This window comes from Chinchilla lanigera, unplaced genomic scaffold (assembly GCF_000276665.1).
Source record: "Chinchilla lanigera isolate Chin_1 unplaced genomic scaffold, ChiLan1.0 scaffold00004, whole genome shotgun sequence".
In the NCBI taxonomy this organism is placed as follows: domain Eukaryota; kingdom Metazoa; phylum Chordata; class Mammalia; order Rodentia; family Chinchillidae; genus Chinchilla; species Chinchilla lanigera.
In genome coordinates, this window is record NW_004955405.1 from 26,914,974 (window position 1) to 26,932,701 (window position 17,728).

Genomic DNA, 17,728 nt, shown 5'->3' on the forward strand with positions numbered 1-17,728 from the left:
CTCTATGACACAAAAAAGGTTCAGGAAAGAATAAGGGGGAAAATACTTAAAGCCCCAAAACTGCAAGGTCAATATAATACACCATTTTTTCGACACTGGGTTGTAATCTGTAAGTCTAAAATCAATTCAATGGTTCATGACTAGCATTTTCAAAAGTGAAACAGAATAAAATAACAAGAATATACATGTAGAAAGAGTAAATAATATGTTGGTTCTTGAGGCTTTACTTTGGCTATTTGTAAGTTGACCTGAAGGGTCTTCGGGTTTGCTATGTAAAGTTATTTCCTAGTAAGGTGAACTGAAATGTCTGCCACTGGTTAGACAGACAAAGATGAAAAAAGACAATACAGAAGACTGAGTAAATGAATGTCACTAGAAATGACTAAAGCAGATTCCAGAACTGTGTGCACAGACTACAGAAATAAGGGGGAAGATCAGTCTTGCAGAGGTAGGCAGGACAGGTTAAAGGAACAGAAGACAGCATAGTCAAATGGGGATGAAATGGAACAAATGCCATGAACAAACACACAAAAAATATCCTAATAACCACCAGCAGGATTCATCACTATGCTTGAAATGCATGTTTTCTTAGACCAGGTACAAGCTGGACAATTCACTGAGTATTGCCTCCTGCTTCAACTCAAACACTGTAACTTCTGTTGTAATTATTTTCAAGAAATGACCATATATCATGGTACCTCAGTTTATGAACTCCATCTGCTTCATGATTTTGGGGAAGATGAATGTTTTTGTTTGTGTGGGGAAGATGGCCATGGTTGTGTTTGTCACCGGATGTGGAGCTTGCAAAAATGAAAGCAAACTTTTCCAAATGATTTTGTTTGCAAACAAATGTGTCTGTGAACTGTGGTATTACTGTATTATTGTTTACAGAAACCAGTTGGATGAATTTATAATCTGTATTTTTATTTTTAAATTTTTTTTTGGTTTTTCTCTGGTACCAGGAACCGAACTCACGACCTTGCGCTTGCCAGGCAGGCGCTTTTGCCGCTGAGCTAAATCCCCAGCCCCTATAATCTGTATTTTTAAACAGTAGAAATTGTAAGGATAAATACCCTCTTATGCCTCCCCCTACTCCAGAGGCCAGGGCAGTGGTGGTGAACTTATGGGATGCATGCTGCAGTGGGCTGTTTGTACCACTGAGAGCTCGAAAACGTTTGCCACCACTGCGCTGGGGAATCAACTCTGACTTAGAACAAGTATGAATTCAAGAACAGTTGAACGCTGAAATACCAAGTTGAACACTTTCACCAACCTGGAAACATGACAAAAATACTATCCAAGTGAAGTATTTATGTGGGCTTCTTTATATAACTTGTTAAAAAATAAAAGTGTACTACTTTGTCCTTTGTAAGCAAAAACAGTAAGTGGATACCAGAAAATGAAAATTATCAGTTATTTTTCAGTATTTCAACATAAACGTCTGTGTAACTGATGGATGGGACTGCAAAGGAGCATCCTGATTTGGTGAGTACACTTTTCCACTCGGGATTACATAATGGTGTTTCTTTTTAGCTATGACATGTAATAAAACCAAATGAAGAAACAGAACAAAGTTAGACTCAAACTAGGGTCATAACAATGCTTTATAGCTATTAAAAATCCAAATTTCAAACTTTAATTCTTCTACTCTTTCAATTCCTACTTTTGAATATACTTAAAATGCACACATTATAAAGATATAATTATAAATATGTATAATTAATAAATTTACCACCTGGAGATATGTCTTCAAATTTTTTCCTGATAGAGTAAATAATCAAAAAAACTTTAAAGACCAACGTAATAGAGGTCAACAAGAGGTAACTGTGAGACTATTATGTAATTTCCAGTTTTAAACCTCACATGCATATTTATTTCTACTGATATTTCAAAAGAACTGGAAACAAACACATATTTCATTCACTTCATATAGTTCTATTTTATACTGTACAGATAAGACTGAAATTATCTTAACATAGACTAGTGTTAAAACCTTTCTAGAAGTTTCCTGAGTCCTCTTCTTACTAATGACCATTACAAAGTTTTAAAGGTGCTGTAATGAAAGAGTAATGTGAAGATCAAAGTAACTACAGGATTAAAGTTTTACTATAAAAAATTTTTTTAGTGTTGGAAGTCCAAGTAAAAATACAATTAAAAACTTAATTTACTTATAAATATATTCAACTGAGAGATGTGCAATCTAAATTCTATCTATACTCTCTACCATAAGGAACATGATCCAGTTTAAAACTCCCTAACTGAAGCTATTCTCAGATGCTGTATCAAACCTGTTCAATGATAGTACAGAGCGCAGTTCTCAAAGCGTTCTCTAGGGGTGCCTGGGTGATCCTTGAGGTCAAGCTTACTTTCATGTTAATTCCTTATCAAGTGGTTCAGGAAAATAGTAACTGTCTGTCAAAATGTTACCTATGACAATACACAATCTGCTTATTGGTTTTAAACACAGTGATTGTTCTTCAGTTTTACTGAGATAAAAACCAGACATATGTAAGGTATACATATAAATTTGATAAATACATAAACTGTGAAATTATTACCACAATCAAGTAAATTAACAAATCCATTACCTCCTGTAGTTATCTTTTGTGTATGTGTGGTAAGAACACATAGGTATTTTACAATTTCTCCATTTTAATTTACCATGCAGTATGCATCTATGGATGTAACTCACATAGCCAAAAGTTCTCTGGAATTCACAATACCACAAATGTAAAGGGACTATGAGACCAAAACGTTTGAGTACCACCATCATGCAGACATTTGTAATTACAGACTTGAACTGGGTGTAAGCCTATTTTCATGTCAAACAACAAATTTTCTATGATTGAAGGTTTACAAATAATGGATTTTCTTTCAGCAGGTTACGACTTCTTAGTGTAAATGTCTAGAGCACTGTTGGTGAGAAACACTGCTCCAATGACTTCAGATAACCTCGCTTATTCTATGATTAACTTTCTTTAAAAAAAAAAAAGTTTTCACTTGAGCCCATAGTATTCACGAGCCCATTACTCTGCATGAGAACCTAAACCAACTTCTAGAATTAGGAAATATTTATTAAACTCTTCACAGCTTCAATTGCATAAAAAACTGAAGCTTTTACAAAGAAAAATATTTTATTGAACCAATCTTTTGATCTATAAAATATTAATGGATGACTTTGGAGCTACTTAAATATTGTAAACATACCTAAATATAGTAACCAAAACCAACGTTAGATTTCCTAGCACAGAATAAATTATTTATTTTAAATAAAATTTTAAAAGGCAAGAAATATCAAAGATAAATGAAGGCATATAAAGATGGGCATAAAAAACCATTTATATCACTAAGTAAAAGTAGATCTATCTACCCCTTCAATAATGTACTTCTCGGGGTTGGGGATTTAGCTCAGCAGCACAGTGCCTGCCTGGCAAGCGCGAGGTCGTGAGTTCGATTCCTGGTACCGGAAAAAAACAAAACAAAACAAAAAAAATAAAAATAATGTACTTCTCCAGTTGTTAGGGTACTCTTTACAGATTGACCAACTCCTAATTTGAAAATCCAAAATGTAAACTTTTTGAGCACCAAAATGATGCCACCAGTAGAAAACTGCACATCATGAAACTATCTCCTAAAAAATTATTTTAAAATACTGTTAAAAATTATCTTCAAGCTTCATTTACAGGTATATTTGAAACATAAGTAAAATTTCCAATATACCTCATTATGTACCTGCAAATATTGCAAAATCCAAAATCCAAAACACTTCTGATCCTAAGCATTTCAGATAAGGGATACTTAACCTGAAATAGACACTGGTATAATGTCAAGGAAATTACCCCAAAATTGTATGTAACAAAGTAGTTTAAGAACATGAAAAGTAATAGACCTTAGAAGAGAATACAAATTTGCTTTCATAATATTTTCCAAAAAAAAAACCAAAACAAATTATTTCACAATAGAAGTGTTCTAAAAAAACTTAAAAATTATGATAGTACAGACCACATCACATATGTGGAGCATCCTTCTGAAATAGGTTACATGTTATTTAACCTCTACACACCACCATAAAAGGCACCCAAAAGTATCCAACTCAAAGGGTTGTTGTGAAAAATCACCTGAGGTAATATTCAGCGCCTAGCACATTGCAGGCCACAGATGCTGACTGGTTATTAAGTACATAAATGAGCTGAAATAGTGCCACACCAAAAGCTTCCTTCTTTGTCTTCCCCACCTCAGTTTACTTACGTGCAGAATTTCCTTCTGGAGGTTGATAAAAAGAAAGGCCCAATGATACTATAGCTGCAATTTCTAATATAATTAAAGTGACATCTTGTAGTGCTTCCCATACTAACTGAAGAAAAGTTTTTGGCTTTTTAGGAGGTATAAAGTTCTTTCCAAACACTGCTTCTCTTCTTTCTAAATCTGCAGGGTTTCCACTTAAACCTAATAAAAAGAAATAAATTTCAGTGAATAGTTTTAGTACTTATAAATGAAAAGCATCCACTTATATCAAACATACTAATTCACTGCACCTTAGATTGCAATTCATTACACCCTATCAAAATGTTTGTGTGCTTTAGATTAAGTATAAAGACTTTAATTTTTTTTTCTATTGTACATTTTATACTTTATTTACTCTCAGTTTCTCACACCAGGGAGACAATATGATGTTTACACACGTGAATGTGACTTGTTTCACTTATGAGTATGGTCTCAATTTGCATCCATTTACCTGTAACAATCTCGAATTTATTCTTCTTTATGGCTTAGTAGTACTGCATTATATAAAAATACCACATCAACAGAGTGAAAAGACAACCCACAGAGTGGGAATAAATTTTAGCCAATTGCCCCTCAAAGTATACAAGTTTAAATCACTGGGAAGCCGGGTGTGGTGGTGCACGCCTGTAATCCCCTCACGTGGGAGGCTGAGTAGGAGGATTGTTGTGAGACCAGCCTAGCTACAAAGCAAGTTCAAGGCCAGCCTGAAGTGCATAGTGAGACCTTGTCTCAAAAAGATAAAAAATAAAATAAATCACTGGGAAAACAAATGTAGTGCTTTAAAATATATTTTAAGTAGAAGATGCAACAGTGGAAGAATTTTCACTTTCTTAATTGCTTACTTTGGTGTTGTACTAACATCATCTTCTAGATCGCAAGAGACCTGAACTGATATGACAGTTTAATAGGTTTTATGTTGGAATTAAACATTTCTCTGATATTTACTTAGGATATGTTCCCTACAAAAAGAGAAAGCTTATATAAAGACATATGTATAGATATGATATAGATACTGAATCATGAATAATCAGTGAAAAGTCTGATTTCACACTTATTGAAGAACAGTGAAGTTAATTTATTAAACCTCTAAAAACTTCTCTACTAAAAATGTCTGTTAGACTGATAAACGATTCACACGTCACAACTTAGAATGACCTTTCTTTGAAGAAAAAGGTAGTGCAACCGACTGACTCACCTACTGTCACTATAAGGGAAAAGGTACACTATACGACATAATACAGAATTCAAAAAATATGAGTGAAGGGGCTGGGGATTTAGCTCAGTGGCACACTGCCTGCCTGGCAAGTGTGAGGCTGTGAGTTTCATTCCCAGTACCGGAAAAAAACAAAACAAAACAACAACAACAACAACAACAACAAAAAACAAAAAATACGAGGGAAGAGGTTAAGACAGAGTGGGGTGAATATTCCAAGCATGCTCTCCCTAATCTTGTCCATGCTCCCAAACCTAGACAGTAGTAATGCCAAGTGCATTCACAGCACACGTGGCAGCAGTGTAAGGCAGACAGCAGTGACAAATCACAGTATTCTTGTCTGTTTAAGAATGCTGAAGTAAGGGGCTGGAGATAACCAGAATAATACTGCTTCCAATTTATCATATTAGACCTAACTTTCACTTGTTTTTTTGGCCAGTGCCCATTTCATGAAAAACATCCAAAAAAAAGGAAAGTAGATTCCTGGAAGGCTCTTTTTTTAAAGTATGTTAGCTATTAATCTCAATGCAGTGGGGGGCGGGGGAGACACAATGCATTTTAGAATAATAACACAATGCATTTTAGAATAAATAATGGAAAATGGACATGTAGATTTAAAGAAGTTATTTGTTGATGGTACTAAAAAAAGATTCTAGAGAATGTTTGCAACAGCAGCTGTAATACAGTCCATAATGGAACAGTTCAAAAAGCATTTTAGATTTCTGATGACAGCAGCCAACAACCACACCTTTCTACAGAGCTCTAAGCATTCAGCCAGAGTCAAGGGAAGGACAGGCAATGGGGGACGGCAAAGCAGTGGACTGCAGTAATGACATTTGACAATGAGGGTGATGAGTACCTTTGTCTTGTCTTGTGTTTCAATGCTCTTACTAGGGGCAACGATTACTGGTAACCCTCTCTGCATTGGTCTCTATTTTTTCTAAGAAATGTCTTTAAAGTACTGGTTTAATCAGTTTAACTCCCAATGAAAAGACTACCATTAATTCCATAAATATAACACCTGATCATACTGAATATTACCACTACACTTCCAAAGCTAATTTTTCAAAGCCTTTTACTTTTATAACCAAATTCAGTATTTTGTGTTAATGTTGGAAAGAATAGCCACCGAGCTAAAAATAGCTTTAAAATGTATCTTTGAGGGAATTTGAGAGGTTAAAAAAAAAAAAATCTAAGGATTGTTATAATTCCTTTAAATTACCACCACATACAGAAGCACATATTTAGAACACTGTATCAAAAAAGTTTTCAGGTTTAACAATCAGAGGACCTGGATTCCAAGTCATCTACTGAAATCTCTTGTAAGTCAGTTAACCTCTTTGGGGTTTGGATGTCCACTAATATTAGCTGATGTAACTTCCAAGGTTGTTTTGAAGGTCTAAAGGAAAAAGTACCTAAGTTTGTAAATCATAAATTATAGTAGTTTGTACTACAAATTATAGTACATAGTAGTTTTTACATAAATTATAGTAAGTCTGTAAATCATAAATCACTGCTTTAAGCTAAGCAAGGATAAAGACATGTTACAAACTGAATATTACAGTTTTTAACTCCTTTTTGAGAGCAATTCATTTCTAATAATAAACTTACTAATCTAAATATGGAAGGAGGAGTTTTTCAACAAGTTACTTCCCCAGTAGGTGTTTACTGAACTTCCAGTGACTCTTTTACAGACTAAGGTATCAAAGTCAACAAGACAACAAGGCTCACCACCTTCAACAAGTGCAAAATACATTGAAGAGAGACAAACAGACATGCACTTAAAATAATTATAGACACATGTTGAAGACAATAACAGGACACGTGGACTGCATTAGCCCTTCTCAGGAGCTAATACACTAATAGCTCAGCTCATGAACGCTTCTGTTTGCAAACAATTTGATTCTGAAATAAAAGTTTTTGACAAAATTTTGCTTCTATTCACAAACTATACTGAGTGACAAACAGAACTGCAGCTGCCTTCCCCCAAATCTCAAGACCAATTAAGTTCCTGAACTGAGGTATCACACTCTATTTGACTTGAGTCTAAATGATGAGGAGTCAACTATGGAAGATTCTAAAGCACTCCTGGCAGCACAAAAGCAAGACCCAGGAACCAAAGCAAGGTTAAAACATTGAGTGGAAGCAGTTTATTGACATGCTGGTCAGGAACCAGAAACTAAGGCACTGAGGCTAGATTCCAGAGATCAAACAGAAAAGAACAGGGCCAAAATAGAAAAGTAGCTAGGGGCAAGACAGTAAGACATATGGAAATAGGGGCAAGACCATGAGAGACAAGAAAGAGGCTTTGATTTCCCTTAAGTGCATGGAAACCACTTGAAGGTTTTATACCAGGGAAGTGATAACTACTCTGCATCTTAGAAAGACCTTTAAATTGCTACATGAATAAGAAATGGGAGTGCCAAGAGTGGAGGGCAAAGACCAGCTGAGAGGCTATTCAAATACATGAGGTGCTTGAATCTAAGTTTTGGAAATAAAGGCAAAAAGGAGTAATTTTATTTACCAGGGACCTTGGACGAAAAGAAGACAACTTATAGAATGATTAGATGTGGGTACGTAGGTTAAAAGGGAGAAAGAATGAACAGTAATAACTAGATTTTTTTTTTTTTGTCCCAGCAACTGAGTGGAGGCAGGTATTGAAATGTTAGAAACAGGTGGGTTTAACTGAAAATCACGGCAAATGCATACTTGAGTGGGTAGACAGCAGAGTCATTTACCAAGACAGGGCAAGCTCTGAGAATTGCACAACTGGGATAAAGTGGAGAGAAGTTAATGGTTTTGTTTTTTACAGATTTAAACAAAACAAGTGGTGCTATCTAACAAACATGTAGTTAGTCATATTCAGAACTCAGGGAAGAGTTTCAGCCAGTGAATCATCAATGTACAGATGACTCTGGAACAATGGGCCAGATAAGAGCTCCCAGAAAGCAGACAAAAAGAGAACAGGACTAAAGATAGAGCCTGATGGTTAAATGAGAAAGAGTCAAAGGTAACTGAGAAGCAGCAGCTTGTGGGGATGGGAAAGGAAGAATAAAACAAAGATATGTTTATGCAGTACCACAAAAACCTAAAAAATGTGGTTAGACCATGACAAGTGGTATTAGAAAGCTGAGAAAAGCGAACAATGGCTTACTTTCTTTCACTAGGTAGCAGCTGATTACCTTGATAAGAAACCTAGTAATGTAGGAGAAAGTCTGATTAGGAAGAGTTGAATATAGAATGGGAATGGGCAAGTGGAAAACTTTTTACAGAAGTATGATGCAGTAGGAAGAAATAAAGCAGTAAAGGTGAGTTAAAGTGGGTTTTATTTGCGTTGTTTTTGTCCCTTTAAAAAAGACAAGTGATAGATATGATGCAAGAGACAAAAGACAATACTAGAGTAACACATTTGAAATGGCAAGCAGGAACGGGCTATATGGTCTGTGTGGGGGTACTGTATTAGTGTAATATAGGAAAAGGCTTCACTGCAAAGAAGGAGAAAGCAAGGTTTGTGGGGAAGAGATATAGCTATGCTGCTGGGGAGGTTATGAAAGTTCCAGTCCTAGTTTTAAAAATACAAACGCAGCGTCAGAATTATATGCTTTTCAGATCTGAATCTATCACTGTGAAGAGTAAAAATAACCTATATTTATTATATGGGTAGATAATAGCTCAGCCATATTGTCTTTATATTTAAAGAAAAATGATATTTTATGGAATAAAACGCAAATTCTATCAAAATTGCTGTTTTACAAGAAAATGTGGCATCTCAATGCTGGGACTAACTCTGGACATGGAGTGGGGGGCAGTTTACTGGAATGCTGGAAGCAGGTAGGTTTAACTGAAAATCATGGCTAATACACAGCACATAACTACGGTCCTATCAAACTCTATATTTGAAACTGTATGTGTACTGTGTGTATGTGTGTGTGATGGGAGAAGTGGCAGCAGCCAACCTGACTGCTCCATGTGGAAGCCAGAACAAAACACACCAAGAACCTGTACGAAAATTTGCATCTATGTGCATTCTTCTTAGGAATAGTCTAGTATTTTCACCAACATCTCAACTGCAAAAGGGGTCGTGATCCAGCCCGCTGCTCCCAAATTTTAGAACCACTGGTTTGAAGTCAAACTCATATATTCATTCCCAAATACCCACCTCCTGCCAAACACTCTGAAAGGTATTAAACCATACAAAGGGAAATGAGTCAAAATGCCTTTCCTTGGTATCTTTCCTCAAGGAAATCATAATTTGGTGGGGAAGACTGGTAAGCAATCAGCTTAAGACAACCTAGTATATTAAGTATTATGGGGATGGTACAAATGTTATAGTACACACGTAGAACTAGAATCCAAATTTAGGGAGCTGGGGTGGATACAGGAATTCTAAGATATTAAACCTGTGATCATAATAATGATTAAGAGGATAGTTACAGTATAGGTTACTACTTCATTAAAGAATGAGGTATTTTGTCCTTTATAGAGGATGTTGATTTTGGTGGTGAAGTGAGATCAGTAGTAAGAAGCCCAGAAACAAAGTGAGTGTGTCATAATAAAAGTATTTAAGAAAACTAAAAACTGTGCTATGCTTCAAACACTGAGGAACAAAGTTGGATAAAAGATTTGAAACCTGTTATAGTTTAGAACTGCTCCCTCAAAGTCTCATGTGCTTTGAGGGTAATTTGTAAAAGGCAAAAGATTTATATGATGAAGAAAAGCCAGAGTACCGGAGGGTAATTTGATCAGGAGGGTGGTATAACTAACTCAGCAGTGGATTCATCCATTAATGAATTCAGTAGCGCATGTGCTGTTAGAAGTGGGGTCTGGCTGGAGGTGGACCAGTGAGGTGTCAGCTGCAAAAGTGTATTCTTGTCCCTGGTTCCTTCTTCTCTCTAGCTTTTTTTGCTGCCACAGTTGAGCACCTTTTCTCCTCAATGCCCTTCTGCTATGCAGTTTGTTTCTAACTAACCATGGACTGAATCCTCTGAAATGTGAGCCCAAACAAACCTCTCATCCTTTGAATTGTAGGCAAGTGACAAATAGAAAAGGTAAACAAACAGTAGTCAGATTCTAAGGAGATTTGTAAGCCTAATGAGAAATCTTAAAGCTCATTCTGAAAGCAATGCAGAACTACTGCTGGCTTTAAGCTGGAAAATGATAGGTAGTGGGAAGAAAGACAGGAAGAGACAGCAATTCTTATGTTACCTGAATTATCCTAAAGTAGGGTAGTGAGGACATAATGAAGAAGACACCTTTGGATTAAGAGAAAGTTAGGAGTTAGAATTTCCTACATTTGTTCAAGTGAGCACAGGAAATTCATGTTAAAGACCAAGGCCAGCAAAGTCACTAGCTTATAACAGTTTCACTGGAAAGGGAAAAAAGAGAAGTATGCTATCACAAGGAGAAGTCTGGAGAGGGTGTCTAAAAGAAAGGTCTTCAGGCCCAAAGCTTGAAGGAAAATCCTGGGCTGGAGCTCTTAATACGGGAATCACCAGGTCAGAAGACTGGATAGCATCGCCCAGAAGAAAAATACAAGAAGGTAATGAGACTGGCCAGTCAGAGAAACAAAACTAAGAGGATACTATCAGGAAGACAGAAGAGAATGTTTTGAAAAGGAAATATGTCTACTGGGATCTAAAAACTAAGCTTAAAGCAAAACAATATAAAACAAAACTAAGGCCATACTACACTTCAGGTTCTTTTAAATTGGGCTTTAAAAGTAACATATATACTATAGGGGCTGGGGATATAGCTCAGTGGCGCAAGCACCTGCCTGGCGAGTACACATCCTGAGTTCAATTCCTGGTACAAAAATAACAACAAAAAATCCCCAAAACATATGTATTACAGAGTAAAGAAGTAGCATTACAACTATCTTCAAATAATCCATAAGCAATGAAAACCAGTGATCTGATCAGGTATTAAAATAACTGTAATTCTGCTAGAGCAGCAATACATTTCTAGGATATAGTCATGCAGCAGCATTAGTATAAAGCACTCAATGGTAACTCTATACAGGTAAAAACACAGATGTCTGGCACACCTGTGGCCTTGCAAGCACTTGCTAGAGGCCTGTGCTAACTTGCAAAACCAAGCATTGGTACTACAAAAATGTACCATCTACGTCAATAATGACTTACCTCAGTTAAAGGCTGTTTCTTTTAAAAAGTTAAAATATATTTCCAAGTCAGGTGTGGTGCACATGTCCAAGAACTGGGGAGGCTAAGGTAGGAAGATCACTGGAATTCAGGCCAGCTAGACTACATAATGAGTTCAAGGCCAGCCTGAACTACATAAGGAGACCCTGTCTCAAACACACACACATACACACTATATATCTATATATATATCTATATATACATTTCCATGTATGATTGTTCATTTTATTCTACCACATCATGAAGACATGCTCAAATTATATCATTACAAAAGCCTTACTTCAGCTGCGTTATGGTGCACACCTGTAATCCCAGCCCTTAAGAGGCTGAGGCAGGAGGATCACTAGGTGTTCGAGGCTAGCCTAGGCTATACAGTGAGTTCAAGGCAAACCTGAACTACATACTGAGACTCTGTCTCACAAAACAAAACAAAAGCCTTACTTTTACTGAGTGTAAACAATACCTGTCATCTTAAATATTATGGAAACTTTAGGTAACCAGGAAAATTACCATTGACCCTGCACTGGTTCTCACCACAAATCTTGTCTCTCTCTATACAGCACTGTTTCTTTTTTAAAATTCTGGGTTTTTTTCTGCTCTAATTTTAGCAACCACCAATGTTTAGGGCTTCACCTGACTTCTCGACCTTTACAAAGCCATCAATCTTCTAGAACATCACTCCACACTTACCAGTACATCTTATGAATTCATTTTTATACTTTGTTTAGTACAGTACTACTGAATAATAAATATTATGCTAGAGGTAGAGCTACATTCTAGATCCTATTATTAGTCTACCCTACCACTCAATATAAAATATAGATAACATAAGAACACATTAAAATAGAAAAGCTACTGAAATCTGTTGTAAAAATAAAGCTATCAAGAAACGTGATTTAGAATAAGAAATTCAATGTAAGAAAATAAAAAAATATATAAAAGAAAAACTTTAGATAATTTTACGCAGTTAGGTTGTGGTAAGCCGGTTATTTTGGTATAAGAATATATTCCTGGAAATACAAAAAACAGATGTATTCTTTAAGAGATACAGCTAAAAATGTGAAGTTACAAGTTTCAATTCCAGATAACCCTGAAATTTACAGTTCCATTTCCTTTAAGAATTTTTATGGTTAACAGGAAACACTAGAAAGTTTTCAATATGGAAAATCATATCTGGTTCAAAATACTTCTTGTAGGTCAGTACACATATACAGAACTCTTCAGAACAAATTCAAGAACTGCTGTTAGAGAAATAAACTGGTGGAACAAATGCGGAAGCACAAAAATACAACTGCCTAAACAGGCAGAACATGTTTTTAAAGACCAGACTGCTAAATAAATCCTAAAACTTGGATCTTGAATGTCTCTCAAAGGCTACTGTTGAAGCTTTGGTCCAGAGCCTGGGGCACTCCTGGGAGGTGGTAGAACCTCAGGATCTGGTGGCTACCTGTGGGTGCACACTACAGGGGGCAGGGGACCCTGCCTCTCCGCCTGTTTCCTGGCCACCGTAAGGTGAATAGGTTTCTCTGCTATGTGTTCCCCTGTGATACACAGTCTCACTACAAGCCCAAAGCAATGGACCGACCAAACACAGACTACACTCCTAAACTAAGCCAAAATAAACCTTTCCTCCCTTTTAAATTGATCATATCAGGTATTCAATCAGAGTGATGGAAAGCTAACATACAGAAAATTAATCCAAATTATTTTTCAGTATGTACTTTTAAAAAATGTGTTTTTTTCATCAAAAAACACTATTAAGAGGAAAGCATATAGATATTTCTTTCTCAGTATTTCAACTTTTTAAGAGGCTGTGTGAGTTGAACTTTGATAACAGGCAGTATATTATAGTGGTTTTATTAAAAGCATGGTTTCTTGATTAAGCATGAGAGACTGCAGCGTCATAAGACTTTGGGTAAGTTGTGTAACCTTTTTTGTGCGATGCGTTCTTTGGCTGCAAAATAGGATAAAGGTGGTGTAAGAATGAAGAGATAATATTTATGAATAGCCAACATGGCACAAAAAGGATTTACTATCATATGTGCTACCTATTATTTTCACAGTTGCCATTTTGGGCTGTCCTTCCAGACTGTATATAATCAAGTATTAGCACCCCCAGTATTTCTTTTTCCCTGAAGTTTTCTCTGAAGCACATGCCACTGACACACATTTACGCCTACCTCTCGCACATGAGAATAAGGCAGAGGTTTCTGTTTTATTCATGGAGCTAGCTGAGGGGCTAGAAAAGTAACTGCTACATAGCAGACACCTGATAACACTGTGTTACATCAATTCTTTGTTTTGTTTTGTTTTTTTGGTTTTTCTCCGGTACCGGGAACTGAACTCACGACCTTGCGCTTGCCAGGCAGGCACTTTTGCCGCTGAGCTAAATCCCCAGCCCTACATCAATTCTAAGATACACATATTCTTACATTTTATTTAAGTCTCTGAAACTGCGATGTATTTAATTATATACTTAAAATCATCTTGCAATAACTGCTAACATCTTTCGTTTAGGGATGTATATAAAACACATGGCAACATCCTAGGTCTAATGAAAGACTTTTGTCAATGAATACACTAACGAATGAAAGAATTAAAGGAACAGGTAAACAACATTTTACCAACCATAATGCATAATTTTGGAAAATCATTCTAAATATCTTTCCCTGACTATAAGCAGTTTAACCCTAACAGAAATACTTTTTGTCTAGATCATTTGCTTGAGCACACACAAGCCTAGCTGCTTATTCTAGTGATGTGCTGCCGGAGTGGCTGCTTATTCTTATTCTTGCTTTACTTAGTATCGGCCCAGCTGATTACTAACAAAATGTTCGATAGCTTTCTGCATGACATATCTCTGAACTCTGAAGAGTCCTTTGGACATAATAATTCTATGAAGCCTGCTGCCATTTCTGTTTCCAACAACTATAAACACAAATAATGTGGTACCTCGGCTTACAAAATTTGTTCTACATTTTGGGGAAGATGGCTATGTTTGTGTTTGTGTGGGGAAGATCGCTTGATTGTATTTGTCACCAGATACAGAGTTTGTGAACTTAAGCAAAATTTTGTTGAATGCTTTGTTTGCAAACTGAATTGTTTCCAAAGAGAAGTGTTCCTAAACTGAGGTATTACTATATAATGCTTACAAGGGTTGTTTTACATTCTTTAAAAGATCATTCCAAAATGATAAACTGTTTCTATATAATCATAAAGACAATAGTTTGTACAAATTTTAGCAAGTACTAAATATACTTGCTAAAGAATGTGAGCAAGAAAACACAAGAGGGAAAAATAATGCATACTTTAATAACACAAAGCACCAACAATTCACATTAGATTCTGAATGCTAAGTTATTTTTCTGGAGCATACAGATATTTTCTACCAGGTGGTAAAAGGGTGTTTAACCTCCTTTTCCAAATCTTAAAAACTAGTGTACTAGTAGCAAAGCTTTCAGTTAACTTCACTAACTAGACCAAAGTCAATCTAAGGAATGCTATCCAAAGTAACAGCAACAGAAGCTAATAAAAAATAACTGCAGTGCAAGCTAATGCGAACTCTTATTTATACAACTGAGATAGCATAACACAACAGTGTTCAGTTATTAGGAAAGAAGACTGTCAACTGCAGAGAAATACAAAAACACAGTTCAGGGAAGAGTAGTTACATACCAATCTGAAAGTGAAGTTCAATATGGTTTTTATGAACAAACTATGCTGTGGGACTAAGAGCTCTTTAACATTAGTCACCTATTAGCCTGGGGATCATGAAACACTTACCAAGTAAGTTTTAGATAAAATGTAGTAAGAACATATGGTTAAGATGATTTAATGAACCTACCAACTACCAATAACATCTTAATGTACAAAGCTCTAAGATGTTGTAAAGTTAGCTATTATTTCAAAGTGAGTCTGCATAATGAACAAGCTCCAAAATTTTATCAGACTACTAAGGCATAACAAGAAATTCAGGTAATTAGAAGTTCTAATTTGAAAAGATACAGAAAATCTTGAAGAGTTAACAGGTCTTGCAGAAAAATAACCCATGTGCAAATACCAACAGTGGGTTCCTCAACAACATAGTACCTCAGAGAAATCAAAGACATTATCTATGACACTATAATTTGCAATGCACAAAAACTTACATAAACATTTTAACAAATCTTTTGGTGTGATTTAAAATTTTAAAATAATTTTGTTTTTTCTTCTGGTATCAGGAATCGAACCCATGACCTTGCGCTTGCCAGGCAGGCGCTGTGCCACTGAGCTAAATCCCCAGCCCCAAAATTTTAGAATAATTTTAAAAATTACTTTTCGCTATCATATAAATACTGTAACAGTGTGGCATATTTGAGAAATAATATTAAGAAAACACTTTTGTCTAACTGCTCTAGAATCTGCTTTACAATTTATATGCATAATTTTTTGCAATGATTTCTTATCTTTGTTACAATAAATTGTAACTGTCAAACATTCACCTTCACATGTTCCCTCCCATTCTCACCTTTGTAATTTGGAAATGCCTTCCTGAAACCCTAACCTCAATTTTATGCTCAACACGATCAATGAATGAAAGGTTCTTTTTCAAATCCTTTCAAAGACTATAAGGCAATGAAGTTATAATGAATTTTTCTTTCTTGATTCTCAAAGGAAACTTACTACAAATCAAGAATCATAAAACTAATGTCTTCTCCAAACAGGAAAAAATCAACATACCTGCAGATTTAAAATTATTTGTAATCAAAGAAATGCCTGCTAGGTGAAAAACTAATTGTCATCTAATCTATAAATTTTACCTTAGGATCTACTGAACTAATTCTTAAGAGTTTAAGGTACTGGCAGAAACAACTATTTTAAGCCACCTTAAATAAAGAATAGTGAGTAGGTTTATTTTGACTGAATCTCTTAGGGGCTACCAAACTTGGTAGCCTATAGCGTGAGTGGAAAGACAATCTAGTTATTGTAAACAGGCAGCAATAATATGTACAACAGGACACAGTATTTCATCCCACCAGTCTAAAACATATAAATTAATTTACATTACTTCTTGCTCTAAACATATTTTAACTCTACCAATCCGTTATTAGCCTATTTTTAATGTCACTACTATCATGGCATAATCAAGTAACAGGCAAGACAAGCTAAGCATGCTTATCTGTGAGCCAAAATATACAGCACAATGGACTTAAAGCAAGCATAATGAAACTCACCTTCATTGGGAGATGTTTTCAACTTGGTGCAGATTCCATACACATCTCCATAACTTTCCTGTATTTTTCGTAATGCATCTGTGGACCTGAGCTCCATGAGAGCCCGCAGCTCTGCGAGCGTAATTCCAAAGTCTCCATCATGATTAGCTTCTTTCAAAGAGTTTTTCACACCACCATATGCAACTGAATTGTTTGCCATGTCGCCCATTACAAGTATAATTTATTAGAAGGAAAATGTTTCCCAAAAGAATCTAATTTTCACTTGATATACTTCCAAGATGAAAATCTTCTAAATATGAAAATTTTTCTTAAACCAGACACTCCTTGTATGACTTTGTAAAGCAGCATCAACAGCAACATTTCCCAGAGAAATATCTTGACCTTTGGCCCATGACTTGTTTCTTCGTATCAATCATGAGATGTACACATCTGCAGGAAAACATTTAAGTTAGTAAGAGCCATCTTAAGAGTTAAGCACGTAAGCACACTTTCCACACATTATGAGGTAACTAATCGAAGTACACTGTTTAATTATAGAAATATTTGAGAACTTTAATGCCTTTAAAATTTTTGCATAATAAAAGATCCAAGTACGATGTCTACATTAATTTTGTCAAGACATTAGATGGTCATTAAATGAAACTAATCCATATGACTGAATTTCATGTCCCAAGATTACTGATAGTTACCAGTACTTAGTAACTATTACTATTAACTAAGTACTTAGTTCCAAGCACTATACTGACTACTAAAAGTTCATCCTCTCAATTAATCATCACAATTTAATCTCATGAGGTGTTACTGGTCCTTATCCTGCTAAGAGTAAGGCCCAAAGGAAGTTTTCTGCACAGCTAACAAGT

The 17,728-nt window shown here is 35.6% G+C and overlaps 1 protein-coding gene across 4 annotated transcripts in view; it reads right to left on the reverse strand.

The window, feature by feature from the left end:
* Window positions 1-17,297, reverse strand: part of Atp2b1 (ATPase, Ca++ transporting, plasma membrane 1) — a 59,892-nt gene extending 42,595 nt beyond the window's left edge. For all 4 annotated transcript variants that reach the window (XM_013518195.1, XM_005374440.1, XM_005374438.1 and 1 more), the window contains exons 1-2: window positions 16,869-17,297; window positions 4,249-4,446 (exon numbers count right to left, since the gene is read on the reverse strand). In XM_013518195.1, the coding sequence (XP_013373649.1) occupies window positions 4,249-4,446; window positions 16,869-17,076 (406 nt within the window). In that variant the 5' untranslated portion in view covers window positions 17,077-17,297. The remainder of the gene's footprint in view (window positions 1-4,248; window positions 4,447-16,868) is intronic.
* Between the last annotated feature and the right edge of the window lie 431 nt (window positions 17,298-17,728).